This window comes from Crocuta crocuta, unplaced genomic scaffold, assembly GCF_008692635.1.
Source record: "Crocuta crocuta isolate KB4526 unplaced genomic scaffold, BGI_CrCroc_1.0 scaffold912, whole genome shotgun sequence".
NCBI lineage: Eukaryota > Metazoa > Chordata > Mammalia > Carnivora > Hyaenidae > Crocuta > Crocuta crocuta.
The window spans coordinates 41,811-66,307 of NW_027531033.1; the positions used below are offsets into that span (position 1 = coordinate 41,811).

The 24,497-nt window shown below is 37.3% G+C and overlaps 1 protein-coding gene across 1 annotated transcript in view; it reads right to left on the minus strand.

Moving 5' to 3' along the window:
* Positions 1–4,012: 4,012 nt before the first annotated feature.
* Positions 4,013–24,497, minus strand: part of LOC144237342 (protein diaphanous homolog 2-like) — a 522,961-nt gene continuing 502,476 nt past the window's right edge. The window contains exon 11 of the mRNA XM_077770998.1: positions 4,013–9,277. Coding sequence (XP_077627124.1) covers positions 9,213–9,277 — 65 coding nt within the window. The 3' untranslated portion in view covers positions 4,013–9,212. The remainder of the gene's footprint in view (positions 9,278–24,497) is intronic.

Genomic DNA, 24,497 nt, shown 5'->3' on the forward strand with positions numbered 1-24,497 from the left:
AACGGTCATCCTCCTACACTGTTGGTGGGAATGTAAACTGGTACAGCCCCTCTGGAAACCAGTGTGGAGGTTCCNAGAGGGAAAATCTGGGTAGAAGGATCCATTTGCTAGAGAATGTTTTTGGTTGAGTATGTACTGAGTTTGTGTGTAAGATATCATTTACAGACTGAAGATGGTTCTGGGGTTCAGAAAGAATTGCAGAGTCATTTGCTCATAGGAACTTGTTAAAGCTATGGAAATGGCTAAGGTGGCCCTGGTAGCGGGGAGAATACAAATGAATGCTGGAGATATGCTTCTATTTAGTTGAAAACGATCACTAATAAAGAGGACTGAGAAGAAAAAAAGAGGACTGAGAAATTTTCTGAGTGGCAGGAAAAGATAGGACTAAGTGTTCTTTGTAGAAGAGTGGGAGAAAGTACATGGGATGACAAGAGGATTCATATGGTTTGATAATTAGGTAGTTTTTGATAGTCTTGAAGGAGAGAGATTCATGGGAAGGTTGCTGTTGTTCTTTAATAGGATTCTTGAGGATGCTTGTAGACTGAGAGGAGAGTAGATGATGGAATAATGGATGCAAATAGTGAAAGCCCTTTCAAAGTACAAAGTACCACACACTACAAGGCCACATCAAGTCAGAGTTTTATCCCAGATGCTCTGGAGCTGAAGGTCAGTGACTTCTAACAGATGCTATGATTTTTATCATTATTCTGAATTCTGCTGAGGGGCCTTATCCGTGGCCCCTTTCATGTCCTTTTCCTCTCTCCCCTAGGCACTACCATAAGTGCCACCAGTTGTTTAGCCAGAAAAAAGTACTTCATTACTTGATTTTTGTTAGGAAGTCTAGGCCACTGTGATATATATGTCATAAGTTTCCAAAAACTAGTCAAAGTGAAAATTCATACTATTTGGGTATTTTCAATTGAATTCCCATTGTGGTATTTGGGGTATTGTAGGGAAAGAGACAGACAATAACACAAGATATTTGCTGGGGGTTGGGGAGCAGGGGTGAGATGGAGCAGATCCATAAAATAGGTTCCCTTCCAAAACTGAAGAATATTAGCTAGAATAAAGTCGTTCAGTGTCGCACATACACAGCAATTGAATGTGTTGTGGAGGGAGGCTTTATGGTTGANTTTATGATAAAGAGGATACTTGGGCACAGTTTGGAAATCTGAGAGATTCCTGGGAAATAGTAAAACAAGAGAATTTGCTGTTCTTTTAGAGAGTAATAATTGTTCCAGAACCTCTTAAATGTATTGTTTAAAATATTAACCAGACACTTAAGAAGTTCTAGCTATCAACTAATTAAAGCTTTTTCCATAAATTGCACTTTATCTAAATGCCTTTCTTCCCTGTATGGGACCAAAACTGAATCAATACATTTTAATGTCTACTCAATCCTTGTCAGTTTCTTTGAACAGCCATTCAGTGTTTTCACTTTCAGTATTATTAAAAAGAAAGTACAAAAAAGCATGAAAGAGGAAAAGAAGAAAAGGAACACAACATAGAGAGCCTAACTTTGACCTTCTTACTATAATCAGTATAAATCACTGAGCAAGTACTTGTTCAGAATCATGTTCTCCTGTCTGCTTTGTCTTTATGACTTGATGCTACTTGTATATAAGGCTTGTATGAGCCATTCAACAGTACATATAATAGGATCATATCAAGTGTTGGAGCAGTAGCTGTCCATATCCGGGGTATCACTGCAAAGATGATCTCTTCTTGTGTTCAACTTTTTCGTTGAAAGTAACCCAGCAGTCACTCAGGTTTAAAAGCTTAGTGTCAGATTTGAATCTTCTCTCTCCTCATACCCTCAACATCTAACCAATTGCCATTTCTTTAGATGCCACTAGGATCTGTCCCACTGATGCTACCCTAGTTTAGGCCCTCATTATTTATCTAAAGTATTGTAATAGCCTCCAAAAAAGTTGGCCTTCTGTGACCTTTCTCTCTGTCTTACACAGAGCTTCCAGCATCATCTTCCTTAAGTGCTCCATTATCATTGCTTTCCTCAAAATCCCTCAGTGTTTTCCTACCATTTTTAAAATCAAGCCCCAAACACACAACTGTTGCCTCTTTTTCATGGATCTTATATTCTAGGCAAACTGATTTATTCAGTATTCCCTACATACGCATATCAAAATTTATACTTTGGCTCATGCCTTCTCTCTTTCCTCAAAGAAATATAAACTTTATCATGAGAATAGGGACCATATCTATTTGATTCATTGTTATATTCTCAGTGTCTGGCATTGTGGTTGGCACATGGTAGGTGCTCATTAAATACTGACTAAATAAAAGCTTTATATATCCAAATCTACTTACACTTTAAATTTCAGTTCAAACGCCACTGTGCCAAAAAGTCTATGTTGATGTTTGTTTCCCACCTTAATATCTATATTTCACCTCTGTAAAACTGATTTGTTCTTTTTTTTATCTGAACTCCCACAGGCTTTATCTATCCCACTCTTATGACATTGATTACTTTCTTTCCACCTTGGATTACAGTCCTTTTTGTACATGTCCCATCTTGCACTAGACTATGAGACCTCTGAAGCAGGAGCTATATTTAATTCATAATTGCACCCTCAAAGGCAATGTTCACGGAATGGACACTCAATGATTAGAATAGCCACACTGGAGGCTTCAGTACAGAAGTGAAGGATTTATTATTATTATTTCTAATAATACAGTAAGAGCTCTTGTACTTTTTAAAAATGTTTATTTATTTTTGAGAGAGAGACAGAGTGTGAGCGGGAGAGGGGCAGAGAGAGAGAGGAGGACACAGAATCAGAGGTAAGTTCCAGGCTCCGAGCAGAGCCGAGTGGTCAACACAAAGCCCGTGAAGGGGGCAGGGGAGGGGGCTCAAACTCAAGAACGAGATCATGACCTGAGCCAAGGTTGGACACTCAACCTACTGAGCCATTGAGGCATTGTGCTTTAATCATTAATATCAAAAGATGAAAAATTGGCTGAACCTGTATTAGCCAAGATATATTACCATCATGGCTAGAGATTGAATTCTGGCTAATCACCAAAAACTGGAAAGAAAGTCATGATTCACAGACTTCATTAATTTGCAAGTTTTTTTTCCTCTACAATGCATTTTAACCGTAATAATATTTTATTTAGGCCTCTAGACATCTAAATACATTCAGTCTTTAAATGGGATCTTTTGCTATATATTTCCTTTATTAAAGATCTAAACTATATACTATGTTACATGCATCACACATATATCAATTTCCAGATTTCTATTTTCCTTTGAGTTCTTGGCTTTAAGCTCCAATTCTTCTGGTTGTGGATACTAAGGTTTTCAGACTCCCTACTAAGGAATTTGCTCTGGGGGAGAAAAAAAAAAGCTAATGTATTGATTCGTGGAGCAACTCAAAATTCCAAGGGAAACAATGGTCTTGCCAGGTACTTTGATTCATGTCATTTACAGATCTGGTTATTACCTTGTCCAACCCTCCATTTTCAAGTTGGTCCACCTATGATGAGAGATTCTTTTGAAAGCCCTCCAGAGAATATTTATACACACTTATTTTACTCATATAAACATTTGTTAATCCTTCCAGGTTTTTACCCTCTGAGCATCTGAAGTCCATTTGCTTTCATTCTATAATCAAGACCAAAACAAAACAAACAAACAAACTTTTCTGTATAGAGCTTCCCTGGAAGATGTAAATCACCTTTCTGACTTTTCTGGACTTTTAAGTTGTGCAAACATTTCTACATTACACTGGCAAGACCCAGTGTCTTAAGTGCTAAATACTTAAAGAAAATTTTATGATTCCCATAGGTATGTGTGTCTTTGAATATATTCCATGATTTCCACCTGACCAGGTCCTTATAGAAACACTCTTGTGTTTCTCTTCAGTTGAAGCTTTTTCTAAAATGTTCTTACATCCTGTCTTTATACTTTAGTTTGTGCCTGTTCACTCATCCTGAATATTACCATAGGCAACACAACATTTAATGTATATCTTAACTTTATTTAATAAGTGAGTATGCATTACATATAGATTGCAAGTTGTTCTTGGTCCTGCGAAGAGACAGGTATTTAATCTGAAGCAAAATGAGAGCATGAATCCACAGGTCTCTTGCTACTGAAATACTTCTGGGTATCTTGGCATGGGCACAGTCTTCCTTAATACCCATTCAAAGCAGGCTTTGTTGTCACCTCTCCATTCGGCTGAGGGATTCACAATATCTAAAGTCAGCTTGAAAGAACCCTTGTATATCAGAGGTAGTTTTATACCTGCATTATAAATCATAGAAGACATTTAGTCAAAGAGTCCATAAAAGGGGTAGAAGGGAAACACCAGAGCTCAGAGTTGGAACCAATTATTTTTTTCAAACTAAGCATTGGTCATAGTAGCAAAAGTATCAACAAAATTTTAGAATAGCCTGTAAAACTGTTTAACATCTAAGCATGCAGTAGGCTGTGCAGACAATAGCTTTTAGAGGAAACCTTGAACTTGGCTTAAGCACCAAGGATTTATTTTAAAAAGTGAAAAGTACATTTATGTGCAATGATTAGTTTAGTGAGCTAAATGATGTCTTCCCCAAAATATGTCTAAGTCCTAACTCCCGGAACCTGTAATGTTGCATTATTTGGAAAAAGGGTCTTCACAGATGTAATTAAGAATTTTGATATGAGGAGATTATGGATAAGCCAGGTGTATCCTAAGTGCTGCAGCAAGTGTTCTTATGAGAGAAGAAGAGGTAGATTAGATACATAGAGGGAAAAGTAATGTGAAAACAGACCAAAGAGAGATTTCACTGCCAAGGAAAGAATGACAGTCACAAGAAACTTGGAAGAGATTACCAACAGATCTTCTTCTGGAGCCTCCAGAGGGAGTACAGACCTATTAAGACCTCAATTTAGGACTTTGGGCTCCCCAAACAATAAGAGAATAAATTTCTGTTCTTTTAAGCTATCATGTTTTGTGTATTGTTACAGCAGCTACAGGAACCTAATACAGATTTTGGTAACAGGAAGTGAGGTACCTCTATAATGAATAACTAAAAATGTGGATGTGGCTTTGGAGTTGAATTATAGGTAGAGGCTGGAAGAATTATGATGTATGTGATAGAAAATAAAAACATACACTGCTGTTAGAAATATGAATGTTAAAGATGCTTCTGGTGAGCTCAGAAGGAACTGAGGAACATTTTATTGGAAACCTGAGGGAAGGTGATCCTTGTTAACGAGCTTATCTGAATTGTTTCCAGGAGTTGTGTGGAAAATAGAATTTGTAATGAACTTAAATACTTAGCTGAGGATATTACCAAAGTGTCAAATGTAGGGCCTATTTTCTTCTTGAGCTTATGGTAAAATACAAGGAGAAAGGGAGAAATTGAGGAAATAGGTGTTAAGCAGAAAGGAACCAGCACTTCATACTTGAGGTAATTTTGAGCCTGAATATTCAGATTGCAAAAGATGCTAAAATTAGGAGAGTCACTATTAATATAGTGTACCCTGGATATAAAGCCAGCCTCTGGCTAGTTTGAAGAGATGGCAGACTCATGGATCCACTCGACCATATCAACAGAAGTCAAGAATAGAGATGGCATTATCCACCAAAGATCTGTGAGGAGTCTCACCTCAATATTGAATCAATTTGACATAAATGGGAGGCCGACAAACTTTTTGAGAATGTTATACTGGCTGAAACAGTTCTAGTTTTGCCTGAAAAAGATGGAGATGTAACAAAATAACAGAAGGTTGTCAGACTACCAAAATTTTACAGGCAAGGAACAGGATGATAAGGCTGCAAACGTGCTACTCTCAGTATAAAGGGCCATTCTTGGAGCAGAACTGCAAGGTTCAGAGGCAGAGGCCCACACAGGGGAGCAGAGACAGAAGTGCAAACCATGGGCACAGAGACAGAGACTTGATCCATGAGCCAAGAGGCCAGAACTGAAGGCTTAAGGGGTATAGTCCTGAAATAAGGGGGATTATTGTCAGGCCACGAAACATAAGGGGATTTTGCCTAGCTGAATTTTGAAAGTCATTAGGCCATGTGGGTTTTTTCTACTTTCCATTTTCTTTATTTTGGAATAGGAATATCTATAACTATTGTCCTATGCTTGTCCCACCAAGCAGATAAGTTTGGAAGCAGATAAGTTGTTGTTACAGTGTATGTTGGTTTTTTTTTTTTTTCTATCACATACATCACAGTTTTTTCCAGCCTCTACCCATTACTGACATTTGGAGAGAAATTTTGCCCCAGGATTTTCACCTATACCTGATTTAGAGATCTAGATGATGAGATTTGGGACTATTGAACTGATGATGTTTGGATTAGAGTTTAGACTTAGAGTTGACGCTATAATGGGTTGAGACTTTTGGTAATGTTGAGATGGTGTGAATATATTTTGTACATGGGACAGATACAAATGGGGGGGCAAAGGGCAAGCTGTAATGGGCTGGGGGTACCTCCAAAAAGATATGTCCACATCCTAACTCTTAGAACCTGTGAATGTTACTTAATTGGAAAAAAGAGTCTTATAGGATTTAATTAAGTTTAGGGTCTTCAGATGAAATTATCTTGGATTATCTGGGCGGGCCCTAAATTCTAACAAAAGCATCCTTATAAAAGAAGCATAGGAAGATTATATATGCAGAGGAGAAAGATATGTGAAGATGGAACAGAGAGAGATGTAGCCATAACCCAGGGAAAGGCCAGTAGCCACTATATCTTGGAAGAGGCAAGGAAAGATTTTCCTCTAGAGACTTTGGAGGGAGCATGGCCCTTTATTTTGGACATCTTGCCACGAGAGAATATATTTCTGATGTGATAAGCCATCATTTTGTGGTAATTTGTTACCTTGCAGACAAAGGAAACTAATGAACTAGTAAACATTTTAAGGATTTTGCAGTTTTAAAAACCATTCCGAAGAAAATCTGCATAAATTGGTGCTTCTCACTGTGGCAGTAATAAACCTAAAAAAGACCTTAGTTTTTGGTTCTATACTAAAAATGTCACTATGTACTTTTGTTGGTGATAATTTTCAGTCTAGAACAAAATTGCAAATGGCTAAAGCAGGACCACTATAAACCTGGGAAGCAAATCCTTCAACTAAATTATTGGAATTTCACAAAAGACCCTAAGAGGTCCCATACTGTTTGTGAAAACCATGTGCGATTTCTCTAAATACAAATATATATACTAATAATGGTATTCCATTCAATTTTTTTCACAAACTAAAAAATAAGGCAAGTTCACATCTGGAAAAGGTAATACACATCAGTATTTCTAACTTGACCATCTTGATAATATGGAATGGCAAATGCCACTAAATTTTAGTCACGGTTAATATTTCAAAATATCATTTTCCTACAGCCTGAAAAGCTATCAAAAGATTCAGGCCATAACATGAAGATGTCAGAAAAGACTTTGTGAAGTAAAAAATAAACACATTCATTATTTGCATAAATTTGTAAATCTTTGTTGTTGTTAAGAAACAGTGTACGAAAATGATATTCCCCTTAAACTTATTTGTGTATGCATATGTGTGCCTTAAAGATAGGATACAATTGTAAAATCTCAGATACTGGTATTACTTTTGATTTCTCTATTGTAGCAGCTTCAGAGAATTTTAAAATGTAATACCCCAGTAAGAATGCACTGGAGTAAAAGGTAGCAGTTTGAATCATTATACATCTATATATAAAGGAAACTGTGAATTATTGGTCACTTGTTTACATTATTTCAAATGGTGACTTGCCAAGCCAGTTGCTTGTTCTTTCTGAATGTCTATAATGTGCTTTGGAGAAGTAGAAATAGGATTTTCTATATAAGAAATATACATATAAGATTTTTTTTACAGTAAACACAATCATCTGCATGGATTAGTCTTGAAATTACACTCCAGAGAAATTATACCATATTATTTCAATGCATATTTTAAAGTAACAGACAAGTTAGGTATAACTTCTATTCCTTCATCTATTTAAGAAAAATATAGAGCCTGTTTTTGGCTACTAGGGTTGTTTTGGCAGTGTCATTTTAATTTGTTAATATAAGGTAAGTAAGTATGATGATGATTAGTAAGTTCACTTAGTCACTGGGATGTGGAATTATTGTAGAAGGAGATATAAATATATACACATATATACACATACATACATATAATTTTTTACTTCTTCATACCAGCAAGGCAGAATTGGAAAGGGGAGTAAGTAGAAAGGCAGATAAAACAGTTGACCTTTCAGACAGTTTTCTGCTGCCTGCAGAGAGAAATCTTTTTCCCCTCAGGTCTTTTAGAGCTTTATTCCCTGCTTTCAAGGGGGTCATGGGAGAAAGAAGCAATAGAGTGAAGGAATAAACCACAGAGAATAGGGATCAATATTTACTTTAAAAAAATCTAAATAAAGGTGATAGAATGTTGAGGTTCATCTCAGAATAAACAGTAAAATGTGAGGTTTTCCTCAAAAATAGCCATATAAAGTATTTCTATAAAGTAGGTATATGTGAATAATTAGAAAATACCTCTTTAAATAAAGTTTAAATCACTTTCTCTAACTGCTTCTGTTAAACTCTGGTTTATTTTTAGCAATAAGCATCTGCAACATCATGCTGAAACCCTAGATTAATGATAAGTTTAATTTCAGCCAAAGCAGATGAATCCATCAGCTTTTGCTTGAGATAAGACTCAAAATAAATTCATGGGGTTGAAGGAGTACATTTTTTTGAGTTTCCAAAATGGCTTCTCTAGCATAGTGTGCAATATTAGCTAGTGTCTCTCTAAATTGTTAACACACACATTTTTATTAGCCTTTCTTTTTCCATGTAATAGGAATCAGAAGTAGACACTGAATAATTCTTTCTATTCTTTTCTTTTCCTTTTTTTTTTTTTTTTGGAGGGGGCGATCTATAAATTTGAACAACATTATAATTTTTTGGCAGACTGTTTCTAAATTTTTCACCTTTTTTGTCATCACCATCAGGTCACATGCAATAACAAATAATACACATCTTTACATTAAAATGGAATGCATATTTTATAATCTTTGTAATTGTGTTTGTATTAGTATTATTGTGAGAGGAGTATTGCAATAGCTTTTCAAATACATGCTATTTCACCCAGCTAAGCTTGATCTTTGCAGAAATGCACATATTTCCTCTCTATCCCTTGAGTGGATGTTTTGTTCTTCTCAAAATTTATGATTTTGTTTTCATAGTCCTTGGCATCAGGAATCACTTAGATGAGATAGTTCCATTGTGGCGAGAGCGTGACCTTTCCAAAGGTACTCGTCTATTATCTGTTAAGACAAAGAGAAAGAGAACCAAAAACACAGTGAGCCTTCTATCTTGGCTATTGAACAATGTTGGGTCAAGAGAGGTTTTCAAATAGTCCTGAATCACTTCAAATGAATATGTAAATAAGTAAGAAGGAGCTCAGATCTGAGGAGTTCATGCTGCAGCTCTCAGGCTGAATTCAAGAGTCCTGCAATCAGCAATAAATAACTTTTCTTGATAAGTGAAGTCAGAGTGATGAAAGAAATGAAAGCATTCATTCTCTCAAGCACAGTCTCCATGGAAATTGCAGGTGACAACAAAATTCCTTGGTAAAGATGTCAAATTGAAAGGATCTATGTACAGTGCCTTTTGTTGTAAAGCACTTCAATCCCCCATGAGTTTTAAATCTGTATGTTGGCTACCTCTAGAGAATACCAGGGTAGGCAGAGCAGAAAAGAGTTTTTATTTTTTAACAATGATTGCAGTGTGTGGCAATCAAACCGGGTACTGAGTATGATGTAAACATATTCAATACATTATACAGTCATTATGGGAATGAATAATAAATAGGTCCTATTCTCTGCACCCATCACAGGAAGAATAATCACTGTACAGATAACTGTTGGCACAAAGCTTGGGAAGCAAAGCTTAAAAGCATTGGTAGTTGCTCAAAATAGTTTTAGCTTTAATAGAAAAAAGGTTTACAGCTCTGCATTGTGATGATCACTACTACGTTATTATCGCCTCTGTTTTATGCTCAGCTTAAATGCAATTGATGTGGGTGAAAATCTTTTTCTGACAAAAGCATAATATACTTAGATTCTCTATTTGAAATGAGACTAGGTCCCTAGAAATAATGACAACCACTAGCACTTACATAAATGCTAACACTTTACACTTGTTAATTTGCTAATTCATACAACATCCCTGGGAGGTAAGCCTATTTCACTCTATCCTATTATTTCTGCTTTAGTGATGAAGGTTACACACCAAATCAATGGTATGATGGGGGATTATAATGCAAAGTTAATGCCTAAATGTCAGGAATACTTTATTCAGAAGTAGGTGTCAGGGCCTCCCACGCTATTATTATGAGATGATGATTCCCAAGGAACATATCTTGCCTGTCCCATAGAGGGGTAGACTATAAGAAGTGCTGAGATTTTGCTATGGTACCTTTCTCCTCTGTGCTTTCTCTCAACTGATTCCCGGGAGTCTGTGGTCAGTACACAAAACAAAGCTAACTGGCCTCCATAACCTTGGCCTTATTAACACCACATGACTGCACTGAGCCAACTAGCCATAATCTTAAAATGCCTTATAATGCAATAATATCACTGAGATGTAAGAAAGAAAGGCATTTTCTCTATTCAGAGATATATATGAGTGAAGGATTATTTGGGTATCCTTTTAAAGATATCGTTTTAAAAAGCCATTATTTGGTTTGTGATATAGGTCACAGTTCAGCAAAAAAATGTGAAGATAACATTCCTAGATAAAGGGCTTATTATTTAGATGTCACTGGTTTGCATACAGATTGGTTTGGGACTTCTTAGAAAACATTTAAAAATGAGATTATAATATAATGGGTACCAATACCTTGCTAACATTTAAACATTCAGTGTTAAAAGCTATCAGATAAAAGAATGATGGTACCATTAACAAAGAATTGTGTTAGGTCAAAAAAGGGCTTGTGCCTTTGTGGTCCTACACACTAAGGTCAATTTGCATCTGTACTCACTCCAGGAATGCCACTGGCATCTCATACCACCAGTCATAGCCCACTGGATTTAAGACAAGTACCACATTCAAAAACCAGTCTCACAGCATTAGATAATGTGGTATCATGATTCACTTATTGGTAGCATTTGGCATGAGAAAATAAACTTTCATGTGAAAATAAGTTCAGGAAAGGACACTGAGGCTTTTGGAAGACAGGATAAACACTGGTTCAGGGCCCAAATCTAGCTCTTGGCATGTGCAAGAGAGAATTATTCTACATTTCCCCCTCCCTTCTTTCTCTCTCTCTCAGAAATATTTTTGATACCTAATTAATCCCTATATGTTAATGAGATAATTATAAGAAGGAGCAATTCTGAAAAGGTTACCACATATTTTTGAAATGTCAATGTACAACCTTGTTTATGGGGAAAAATGCCATTAGAAACAATGGCAGCAATGACTAATCTGGATTTTGTGATCTAATTATAATTTTTTTGCATTTATATTAAAGCTATTTTAGGTGCAAAATATATATACTCTAGATTTTATGGATGAGGCAGAAATGCAACTGAGAAGATAACATGTTTATAAATAAATATGATGTGAATATATATATTCATAATTTTTGCACTCTATTAGCTTACAATCTAATGATAAAAACTTTTCATGCTCAAATTCATGCCTTTTTTGAGGCAGATATTGAGAATCAATGAATTTTTTGCAATAAAAATTTTATAATCATAGCACTAAAGACTAATAGGTAAAAATCTGGCATGAACCTCATAAGGTCAGGGCACAGAGTCAATATCAAATTTATGAGAAAGCAAACATTACATATTATTGTTGTCACAGGTGATAAGGTAGTTTTGGTGACTGTGAGAATGATTGTATTTCCTGTTTGGAGACACAGGAGGAGGAAGTAGATGTCCATTTGATGATTTGAGAATTCCAGGAGACCCAGCTAGAACCAAATTCACTTTTCTAACTAGCCTTATTCTCCCAACACTACTAATACTAGAATAGTCTAAATGGCAAAAATAGGGGCCTCTCCTACAAAAAAGTCAATAATTTAAAATATATGTATTCACCTGAGATGATGTAGAAAAATTTGTTAACAAGTAGTGGTTTCCCTTTCCAATTTGCATATTGTCTTTTTGGAAACCAAAGAAAGGAAGAAGTAGGCGAGGCATCTATGTTTGTATACTTAGGGATATTGTACAATGAGATATAGGAAAAAACATTTTATTATAGGACATTATTTGCCATAATATTTCTCTGCTTTCATTTTCTTAATGCATGAGGTAACATATAGTAATGAATAAGAAAGTCTACAGCATCTAATATATCCTCATGACTTGAGAATTCATTAAGAAATTCTATTGTTTCTAAAAAGCAACAAATAATGGAGAAGGAAAGCCTGAGATGTCAGTCCAATATGTACCTTCCAAATCCATCACAGTTGGGTATTCTCTTTGATCATCAAGGGCTTGTTTTTGAAATCTGCCCCATGTGAAGTTGAAAAGATTCTGATATTACAGAGAGTGACCTGATCACAGTGTGAATTTGGAGACAGCCATAGTTATATAAAACTGTGAATTCTATGTAGGAAGGGTAGTCAAAACTAGAGCACTGTTCCAATCTGTCACCAAAACAGAATATGAATACATGGTCTAGCTACTTCTGCACATTCAGAGTACCAGGTTAACCAGTTCAAACAAATGTCAAGGTTTTTCCACTGTCATAAGAGTAATAATATTTATGTTACTTCTGAGAGTAAATTGATTTGACATTCATCTCAAAACCTTCCCTACTGACTCCTACAGTGTATGGATTAAACCCATTACTGTATTGATCTAAAGTCCAAACCCTTTGTGATGCAGCAAAGGCAGTCCTAAGAGGAAAGTACATTGTAATTTAGGCCTATCTCAAGAAGGCCTGAATAAAATATACAACCTAAACTTACACCTAAGGGAGCTAAGGAGGAACAGCAAATAAAGCCCAGAGCCAGAAGAGGATAAATAATAAGGTTTAGAGCAGAAATAAATGATATAGAAACAAACAAAAAATGCAATAGAATAGATCAATGAAACTAAAAGTTGATTTTTAGAAAGAATAAACAAAACTGATAAGCCCCCAGCCAGACTTATCAAAAAGAAAAGAGAGAGGACCCAAATAGATAAAATCATGAATGGAAGAGGAGAGGTCACAATCCATACCACAGAAATACAGGCATTTATAAGAGAAAACTATGAAAATTATATGCCAACAAACTTGACAATTTGGAAAAGACAAATTCCTAGACACACACTAGTGCAACTCAAACAGGAAGGATAGAAAATTTCAACAAGTCCATAACCATCAAAGAAATTGACTCAGTTATCAAAAGTGTCCTAACATGGGGCGCCTGGGTGGCTCAGTCGGCTAAGCGTCCGACTTCAGCTCAGGTCATGATCACATGGTTCGTGGGTTGGAGCCCTGCATCAGGTTCTGTGTTGACAACTAGCTCAGAGCCTGGAGCCTGTTTCAGATTCTGTGTCTCCCTCTCTCTCTAGCCTCCCCTGCTCATGCTGCCTCTCTCTCTTTCTCTCAGAAATAAATAAAACATTAAAAAAAAAAGCGTCCTAACAAATAAGAGTCCTGGGCAAGATGGCTTCCCAGGGGAATTCTACCAGACATTTAAAAGAAGAGTTAATACCTATTTTTCTTAAATTGTTCCAAAAAATAGAAATGGAAGGAAAGCTTCCAAAATTATTCTATGAAGCCAACATTACCTTGATTCCCAAACCAGACACAGACCTCACTATAAAGGAGAATTATAGGCTAATATCCCTGATAAACATGGATGCAAAAACTCTCAACAAGATACTAGCAAATCAAATTCAACAGTATATTATAAGAATTATTTACCATGATCAAGTAGGATTCATTCCTGGGCTATGGGGCTAGTTCAATATTCACAAATCAATGTGATATACCACATCAATTAAGGAAAGGATAAGAACCATACGATCCTTTCAATAGATGCAAAGAAAACCAAAAGCACGTGACAAAATACAGCATCCTTTCTTGATAAAAACCCTAAAGAAAGTAGGGATAGGAGGAACAAACTTCAACATCATAAAAACCATATATGAAAGACCCACAACTAACATCATCCACAACGGGGAAAGACTGAGAGCTTTCCTGCTAATGTTAGAAACATGACAGTGATGTCCACTCTCCCCACTGTTTTTCAACATAGTACTGGAAGTCCTAACCCCAGCAATCAGAGAACAAAAAGAAATAAAAGGCATAAGAAGAAGAAGTCAAACTTTCACTCTTCACAAATAACATGATATTCTACATGGAAAACCCAAAGACTCTACCAGAAACCTGCTAGAACTGATATGTGAAGTCGGTAAAGATACAGGATATAAAATCAATGTACAGAAATCAGTTGCATTTAGGGGCACCTGGGTGGCTCAGTTGGTTAGGCCTCCGACTTTGGCTCAGGTCATAATCTCACGGGTCATGGGTTTGAGCCCCGCGTTGGGCTCTGTGCTGACTGCCAGCTCAGAGCCTGGAGCCTGTTTCAGATTCTGTATCTCCCTCGCTCTCTGACCCTCCCCTGCTCACACTGTCTCTCTCTCTCCCAGAAATAAATAAAACATTTAAAAAATTTTTAAAAAAGAAATCAGTTGCATTTCTATATAGCAATAATTAAGCAGCAGAAAGAGAACTCAGGGAATCAATCCCATTTACAATTGCACCAAAAACCATAAGAAACCTAGGAAAAGGCCTAACCAAAGAGGTAAAAGACGTGTATGCTGGACTTCAAGCTGTATTACAAAGCTGTATTCATCAAGACAATGTGGTACTGGCACAAAAACAGAGCCATAGATCAATGGAACTGAATAGAGAACTCAGAAATGGACCCACAAATGTATGGCCAAGTAATCTTTGACAAAGCAGGATAGAGTACCCAATAGAAAAAAAGATAGTCTCTTCAGCAAATTGTGCTTGGAAAACTGGACAGTGACATGCAGAAGAATGAAATTGAACCACTTTCTTACACCATACACAAACATAAACACAAAATAGATGAAAAACCTAAATGTGAGACAGGAAACCATCAAAATCCTAGAGGAGAAAACAGGTAGCAAACTTTCAACCTTGGCTGCAGCAACTTTTTTACTAGATGTGTCTCTCAAGGCAAGGGAAATAAAAGCAAAAATGAACTATTGGGACCTCATCAAGATATTACATTTGATCTTAGACAAAAGGCCGAGAAGTAATGGGACCTCATTAAGAGAAAAATCTTCTGAACAGTGAAGGAAACAATCAACAAAACAAAAAGTCAACCAACAGAATGGGAAAAGATATTAGTAAATGACATATATGATGAAGGGTAAGTAGTTAATATCTATAAAGAATTTATCAAACTCAACACCCAAAGAGCAAATGATCCAGTGAAGAAATGGGTAGAAAGCATGAATAGACACTTTTTCCAAAGAAGACATCCAGATCACTAACAGACATAGGAAAAGATACTCAAAATCACTCATCATCAGGAAAAAATATAAATCAAAACCACGATGAGAACTACCTCACACCTGTCAGGATGGCTAAAATTAACAACTCAGGAAACAACAGATGTTGGTGAGGATGTGGAGAAAGAGGAACACTTTTCTGCTATTGGTAGGAATGCAAACTAGTGCAGCCACTCTTGAGAACAGTATAGAGATTCCTCAAAGCATTAAAAACCTATAACTCAGCAATTGCACTACTAGGTATTTATTCAAAAGATACAAAATGCAGATTCGAAGAGGCACATGCATCCCAGTGTTTTTAGCAGCACTATCAACACTAGCTAAATTGTGGATAGGAGCCAAATGTCCAAGACTGATAAACAGATAAAGAAGATGGGGTATGTGTACACAATGGAATACTACTCGGTCATCAAAAGGAATTAAATCTTGCCATTTGCAACAGGGATGGAACAAAGTGTATTATGCTAAGTAAAACAAATCACTCAGAGAAAGACAAACACCATATGATTTCACTGATGTGGAATTTACAAAACACAACAAATGAACATGGAGGAGAGGAAGGAAAAATAAGATAAAAACAGAGAGGGAGGCAAACTGTAAGAGACTCTTAAATACAGAGAACAAACTGAGGGTTGCTGGAAGGAGGGGGTGGGGGATGGGCTAAATGGGTGATGGGCATTAAAGAGACACTTATTGGGATGAGCACTGGGTGTTATATGTAAGTGATGAATCACTGGGCTCTACTTCTGAAACCAATAGTACTCTATATGTTAACTAACTTGAATTTAAGTAAATCAATTAAAAATAAAATAAAATAAAAACCACCCATGCAACCATTTATTCAGCAACTTGTACAAAGCACATCACCCATGAAGTACCTGAATATCCAAAGGCTCAGACCAATAGCTATACTTACATCACTAATTTCCTTTTTATAGAAAACTTTGTCAAGTGAAATAACTGAGGAATAAGCATATCATAGATAAAACTTAACGAAACACGATGTGAGATGGATCTGAGTACTCAAGCCTACGGTATGTAACCTCAGAATGTACAATTAATCCTCCAACAAAGTGAGTGTATGCCAAAGGTCAAGCATATATCTTGTGTATTTCATGAGTAGGACAAATTGAGATTAGAAAACTATGATAAAAAGGCCACATTCGTCAATCATTTCTCCTCAGATTAGGAGTCCAGTTGTTGTCTATGGAAGAACAGTTTCCATCCTGGTATACATAGGCATGTAGTTGTATCAATGTTAACCTAACATAAAGCACTTTACTCTCCCACCAGGGTAACATAAAATAAATGTGCCTGGTATATACTGTATTACAAAATATCCAATTTTAATGCAAGGAAACAAAGTAAAAGGAAACCCTTGTCATTTACTGTGGACTTTGTTTTCTCCAAAAGTAATGGTGTAGCAGACTGACCATCAGTTGGTAGGCATTGTTTCCAAAAAATAGAGGACTGGGTTTAGGCAATGTAGGCTAAGAAAAACAGCAAAACTAAAGATGCTTCAGGAAATGTCTATTGAGTAGCTGTTTGCTTTCCAAACACTGATGAGATAATTTGTTTTAGATTGTTATAGTGAAATTATCTCATATAAACTTACATTTCCCTCCTTTTATCCACTGATTCCAAAGCTGTTTGGTTTACGTTTTTCTCTATGATTTGGGGGATCCTATATTGATAAAGTTTCTCACTTGCTAGAAATGACTGGAAGGTAGCAGCTGAATTAGGCTTAGGCATAATTCTTGGTGGAGGACAGCCAATTAGTTGACCAGATTTGTTCTCTTCACTCTTACCAGAATAGTGTTTTAAAAATACATACATATGTTGCACCAGGCAAGATGGCAGAGAAGTAGGGAGTTCTTTACTTCCTGCCTGCATCTCTCAAACAAAGAAGGAATGAAGCCAAAAGACTCTGAACCACAAGAGTCTGGAAGGAAAAGAGATGGAATCCACTAAGAAGACAGCACGTGATTGTGAACTGGGAAAGATAAAAATGGGCCAGGACATGGAGGCATGGAGGGGAGGGAGCCCCTTCTGGGGAGAGACAAAGGGAAGAGAAAGAGCAGCTGGGAAATTGTAGAACTGTACCTAGAGAAGAGAAAAACCTAGGCCCCGGGACGGAGAGGGATCCTATCATACAATATCTAACTGCAAGGCTTTGGGAGAGAGATCTTATCTCTTACTGTGGAACTGTGGAGCTTTCTTTGGGCTGGGTGCCCTGATCCCATAAATTCCCTCTGGGATAGACAGTACGAAAGGGACAGAGTTGGCATAAGGAGGAACCAGTCCCCTGCTCGGTCCCCTGCTAGGAAGTGCCCTGGCTTGTGGGAATACATTTCATGTAGTATCATTAATGCACATGGAGTAAGAGTTTGAAACAAGGCTGGGTGTGGGACATAGAACACCACCCACCTTGGCTCTGCCTGCGGCACAGTGAGATCTGACCAAAGGAATGATGTGGAACACCTGATTAGAGAAGACATGGGGGTGGGGTGGGGTGGTGGTGGTGTCACATTTTTCTCCCCACAACCACCAATGAGGGGCCTCAGGGATCGGCTGGAAGGGACCCAGAGTGGAGGAGAGACCCACGTACACCAAACCACGCCCATCTGCCCTGGGTAGCTGTTNTCTTATCTTTCCCCTCCCCTGAACTGATTATTCTGGCTATAGGTTTGCTTAAACAGGCATACATAATCCATTCTCTTGATGTATGTTCTACACCTCCTTCGTTACCTTCCTTTCTCTCTCTCTGAAATAATCAAACTATATAGCTTTTCTGGGTAACTTTATCCTTGTTTTTTCCCCCTATTCACCTCCCGCCTTATTCTCCTTTTTCTTTCTCTGAATTAAGCCTTTTAGTCTCTCTGACTGGTCAATGTTCAATTTCTCTTTCTCCCCACCCCTGTCATTTCTCTCTTTGTATATGCTCTTCCATCAGCACTGCCCCCACCCTGCTCTTTNCTTTGGTTTGCTTTTTGCTTGTTTGATTTGTTTGCGCGTTTTGCCTGCTTTTGTTCTCTGTCTGTCTGTTTTCCTTTCCAGGGCTATCTCAAGAAACAAGCCAAAAGTACACATGGTGGAGAGTCCCAAATACCACTACGAGTAGGGAAATAAAATAACCAAAGTCACAATAAGAAAGACCAAGGGACACCATTAAAAGAACACTTCCTGAACGGACAGACCTTCGATAGTCTATGAGCCTCCTTTAATATAGCAGCAATCCCAGGTGCAGAGCGCATAACAAGCTTTTAAAACTGACCAGAGGGGTGCCTGGGTGTCCCAGTCGGTTAATTGTCTGACTTCAAACCAGGTCACGATCCATGCTTCATGGGTTTGAGTCCAACATCAGTCTCTGTGCTGACAGCTTAGAGCTGGAAGCATACTTTTGATTCTCTCTCTCTCTCTGCCACTCCCACACTTGCACTCTGTCTGCCTCTCAAAAATGAATAAACATTAAAAAAATAAAATAAAACTAACAAGAGACAGAAAGCTAGCTAAAATGACGAAATGGAAGAACTCTCCTCAAAAGAAATTACAGGAAGAAGTGAAAGCTAAAAAGTTGGTCAAACAGATATAAGCAACATAACTGACCAAGAATTTAGAACAACAGTCACAAAATTAATCGCTGGGTTTGAAAAAGGCATAGAACACAGCAGAGACAATATTGCTACAAAGATTATGGACCTTAAAAATAGTTGTGATGAATTAAAAAATGTTATAAATGAAGTGCATAATAAAATGGAGGTGTCCACTGCACAGATTGAAAGGCAGAAAGGAGAATAGGTGAATTAGAAGATACAATTATAGAAAAAGAGGAAGCCGAGAAAAAGAGAGATAAACAGATCCAGGGACATGAAAGGAGAATTTGAGAACTGAGTGATGCAATCAAATGGAACTATATCCATATCATAGGAATTCCAGAAGAGGAAGAGAGAGAGAAAGGCACTAAGGGGGTACTTGAACAAATTATAGCTGAGAAATTCCCCAATCTGGGGAAGGAAACAGACATTGAAACCCAAGAGGCAGAGAGAACTCCCCTCAGATGTAACTTGAATTGATCTTCTGCATGACATATCATAGTGAAACTGGTAATATATAAGGATAAAGAGAGAATTCTGAAAGCAGCAAGGGATAAAACAGCCCTAACATACAAAGGGAAACACATCAGGGTAGTAGCAGATCTATCTGCTGAAACTTGGCAGACCAGAAAGAAATGGCAGGAAATCTTCAATGTGATGAACAGGAAAAATATGCAGCCAAGAATCCTCTATACAGCAAGCCTGTCATTCAGAATAGGAGAGACAAAAGATTCCCCCCCCAAAACCCCCAAAAACTAAAGGAATTCATCACCACTAAACCAGCCGTATAAGAAATCCTAAGGAGGACTCTATGAGGGAAATGTTGCAAGAACCACAAAGTACCAGAGACAACACTACAAGCAGAAACCTACAGAGAACACAAGGAATCTAAACCCATATTTTTCAATAATAATACTGAATGTAAATGGAATAAATGCTCCAATCAAATTACATAGGGTATCAGGATGGATTAAAAAACGAAATCCATTTATTTGCTGTTTACAAGAGACTCCTTTTAGACCTGAGGACACCTTCAGTTTGAAAGTGAGGGGATGGAGAAATATCTATCATGCTATTGGAAGTCAAAACAAAGCTGTAGTATGACAAGCCATACTTGTATCAGAAAAACTGGGCTTTAAAGTAAAGGCCATAACAAGTGATGAAGAAGGGCATTATATTATAATTACAGGGCTTATCCATCAGGAAGAGGTAACAATTACAAATGTCTACGCACTGAATTCAGATGCACCTAAAGACATAAAACAATTAATTACAAACATAAACAATCTTATTAATAAGACTGTGCTAATTGCAGGGGACTTTTATACTCTACATACAGCAATGGATAGATCAACTAGACAGAAAATCACTAAAGAAACAATGGACCTGAACGGCACATTGGACCAGTTGGACTTGACAGATATATTTAGAACTCTACATCCCAAAGCTATGGAATTCACTTTCTTCTCGAGTGCACATGGTACATTCTCCAAGATAGATCACATACTGGTTCATAAATCAGCCCTCAATAAATAGAAAATAATTGAGGTCATACCATGCACACTTTCAGATCACAATGCTATGAAACTTATAATCAACTGCAGGATAAAATCTGGAAAACCTCCAAAAACATGGAGGTTAAAGAACACCCTACTAAACAACGAATGGGCCAGTCAGGCAATTAGAGAAGAAATTTAAAAACATATGGAAACAAATGAACANGAAACTAGAAAAAGCACAAATAGAAAATCTAACAGTGCATCTAAAGGAACTAGAAGCAGAGCAGCAAGAACACCCCAAATCCAGCAGAAGAGGAGAAATAATAGAGATCGGTGCATAAATAAACAATATAGAATAAAAAATTGAGGGCAGATGGGGTGGGGGGAAGGGAAGGGGGGTGATGGGTATGGAGGAGGGCACTCGTGGGGATGAGCACTGGGTGTTATATGGAAACCAACTTGACAATAAACTATTAAAAAAAAGAATTTAAAAAAGTTGAACATATCAATGAAACCAAGAGTTGGTTTCTTGAAAAAGTAAACAAAATTNGCCAAGAAGAAATGGACAAATTTCTTAACACACGCAATACCAAAATTCAAACATGAAGAGATAGAAAAGCTGAACAGACCCATAACTAGTGAAGAAATCGAATCAGTTATCAAAAATCTCCCAACAAATAAGAGCCCTGGGCCAGATGGCTTCCTTGGGGAATTGTACCAGACATTTAAGTCAGAGTTAAAACCCATTCTTCTCAAATTATTTCAAATAAATAGAAATGAAAGGAAAATATCCGGACTCATTTTATGAAGCCAGCATCACTTTGATTCCCAAACAAGACAGAGATCCAGCAAAGAAAGAGAACTACAGGCCAATATTCCTGATGAACATTGATGCAAAAATCCTCAACAAGATACTAGCAAATCGAATTTAACAGCATATAAAAAGAATGATCCACCATGATCAAGTGGGATTCATTCCTGGGTTACAAGAATAGTTCAATATTTGCAAATAAATTGATGTGAAACATCACATTAACAAAAGAAAAAAGCCATATGATCCTGTCAATAGATGCAGAAAAAGCATTTGACACAATACAGCATCCTTTCTTAATAAAGACCCTCGAGAAATTTGGGATAGAAGGAACTTACTTAAACATCATAAAAGCCATGTATGAAACCCAACAGCTAATATCATGCTCAATGGGGAAAAACCGAGAGCTTTCCCTTGAGATCAGGAACAGGACAGGGATATCCACTCTCACACTGTTATTTAACATAGTGCTGGAATCCTAGCATAAGCAATCAGACAACAAAAGGAAATAAAAGACATCAGAATTGGCAAATATGAAGTCAAACCTTCACTTTTGTCAGATGACATGATACTCTACATGGAAAACCTGACATACTCCAATAGAAGAATTGATCAATAATTTAGCAAAGTTGTAGGGTACAAAATCAACGTACAGAAATTGATTGAATTTTTATACACCAATAATGAAGCAACAGAAAGAGAAATCAAGAAACTGATCCCATTCACAATTGCACAAAAAATCATAAGGTACCTAGGAATAAACATAACCAAAGATGTAAAAGATCTATATGATGAAAACTATAGAAAACTTATGAAGGAAATTGAAGGAGGCACAATGAAATGGAAGGAGTCCATGCTCATGGATCAGAAGAATAAATATTGTCAAAATGTTAATACTACTCAAAGCAATCTACACATTCAATACAATCCTAATCAAAATTGCACCAGCATTCTTCTCAAACCCAGAACAAACAATCCGAAAATTTGTATGGAACCACAAAAGACCCTGAATATCCAATGTAACATTGAAGAAGAAAACCAAAATGGAAGGCATCACCATCCCACACTTTAGCCTCTACTACAAAGCTATAATCATCAGGACAGTATGGTATTGGCACAAAAACAGACACATAGATCAATGGAATAGAATAGAGAATTCAGAATTGGACCCACAAATGTATGGCCAATTAATCTTTGACAAAGCAGGAAAGAGTATCCAATGGAAAAAAGATGGTCTCTTCAGCAAATTGTGCTTGGAAAACTGGACAGTGAAATGCTGAAGAATGAAACTAGAGCACTTTCTCACACCACACACAAAAATAAACTGAAAATGGATAAAGGACCTGAATGTGAGACAGGAAGCCATCGAAACCCTAGAGAAGAAAGCAGGAAACAACCTCCTTGACCCCAACCTCAGCAGTTTCTTACTTGACACATCCCCAAAGGCAAGGGAATCAAGAGTAAAAATGAACTATTGGGACCTCATCAAGATAAAAGCTTCTGCACGGCAAAGGAAACAATAAGTGAAACTAATAGACAACTGACGGAATTTGAAAAGATAGTTGCAAATGACATATCAGATAAAGGGCTAGTATCCAAAATCTATAAGGAACTCACCAAACTACAACCCCCAAAAAATAAATAATCAAGTAAAGAAATGGGCATAAGACATGAACAGACACTTCTCCAAAGAGGACATCCAGATGGCCAACAGATACATGAAACGATGCTCAGTGTCCCTCATCNGCCAATTAATCTTTGACAAAGCAGGAAAGAGTATCCAATGGAAAAAAGATGGTCTCTTCAGCAAATTGTGCTTGGAAAACTGGACAGTGAAATGCTGAAGAATGAAACTAGAGCACTTTCTCACACCACACACAAAAATAAACTGAAAATGGATAAAGGACCTGAATGTGAGACAGGAAGCCATCGAAACCCTAGAGAAGAAAGCAGGAAACAACCTCCTTGACCCCAACCTCAGCAGTTTCTTACTTGACACATCCCCAAAGGCAAGGGAATCAAGAGTAAAAATGAACTATTGGGACCTCATCAAGATAAAAGCTTCTGCACGGCAAAGGAAACAATAAGTGAAACTAATAGACAACTGACGGAATTTGAAAAGATAGTTGCAAATGACATATCAGATAAAGGGCTAGTATCCAAAATCTATAAGGAACTCACCAAACTACAACCCCCAAAAAATAAATAATCCAGTAAAGAAATGGGCATAAGACATGAACAGACACTTCTCCAAAGAGGACATCCAGATGGCCAACAGATACATGAAACGATGCTCAGTGTCCCTCATCATCAGGGAAATACAAATCAAAACCACACTGAGATACCACCTCACGCCCATCAGAGTGGCTAAAATGAATAAATCAGGAGACTCTAGATGCTGGCGAGGATGTGGAGAAACGGGCACCCTCCTACACTGCTGTTGGGAATGTAAACTGTTGCAGCCCCTCTGGAAAACAGTGTGGAGTTTCCTCAAAAAATTAATAGTAGAAATCCCCTATAACCCAGCAATAAGAACTAGCAATTTACCCAAAGGATATAGGAGTGCTGATGCATAGGGGCACATGAACCCCAAACCTCATAGCAGCACTTCCAACAATGGCCAAATTGTGGAAAGAGACTAAATGTCCATCAACTGATGAATGGATCAAGAAATGTGGTTTATCTATACAATGCAATACTACATGGCAATGAGAAAGAGTGAAATCTGGCCATTTGTAGCAACGTGGATGCAACTCGAGGGTGTTATGCTAAGTGAAATATGTCAGGCAGAACAGGACAGATATATGTTTTCACTCATGTTTGGAACAGGAGAAACTTAACAGAGGACCATGGGGGAGAGGAAAGGGAAAATAGTTAGGGAGAGGCAGGGAGGCAAACCATGAGAGACTCTTAAATACTGAGAACAAACTGAGGGCTGATGGGGGTCGGGGAGAGGGGAAATGGGTGATGGACATGGAGTAGGGCACTTGTTGTGATGAGCACTGGGTGTTATATGGAAACCAACTTGACAATAAGCTTTAAATAAATAAATAAATAAAATACACAAATATGTTAAAATCAAACTATAC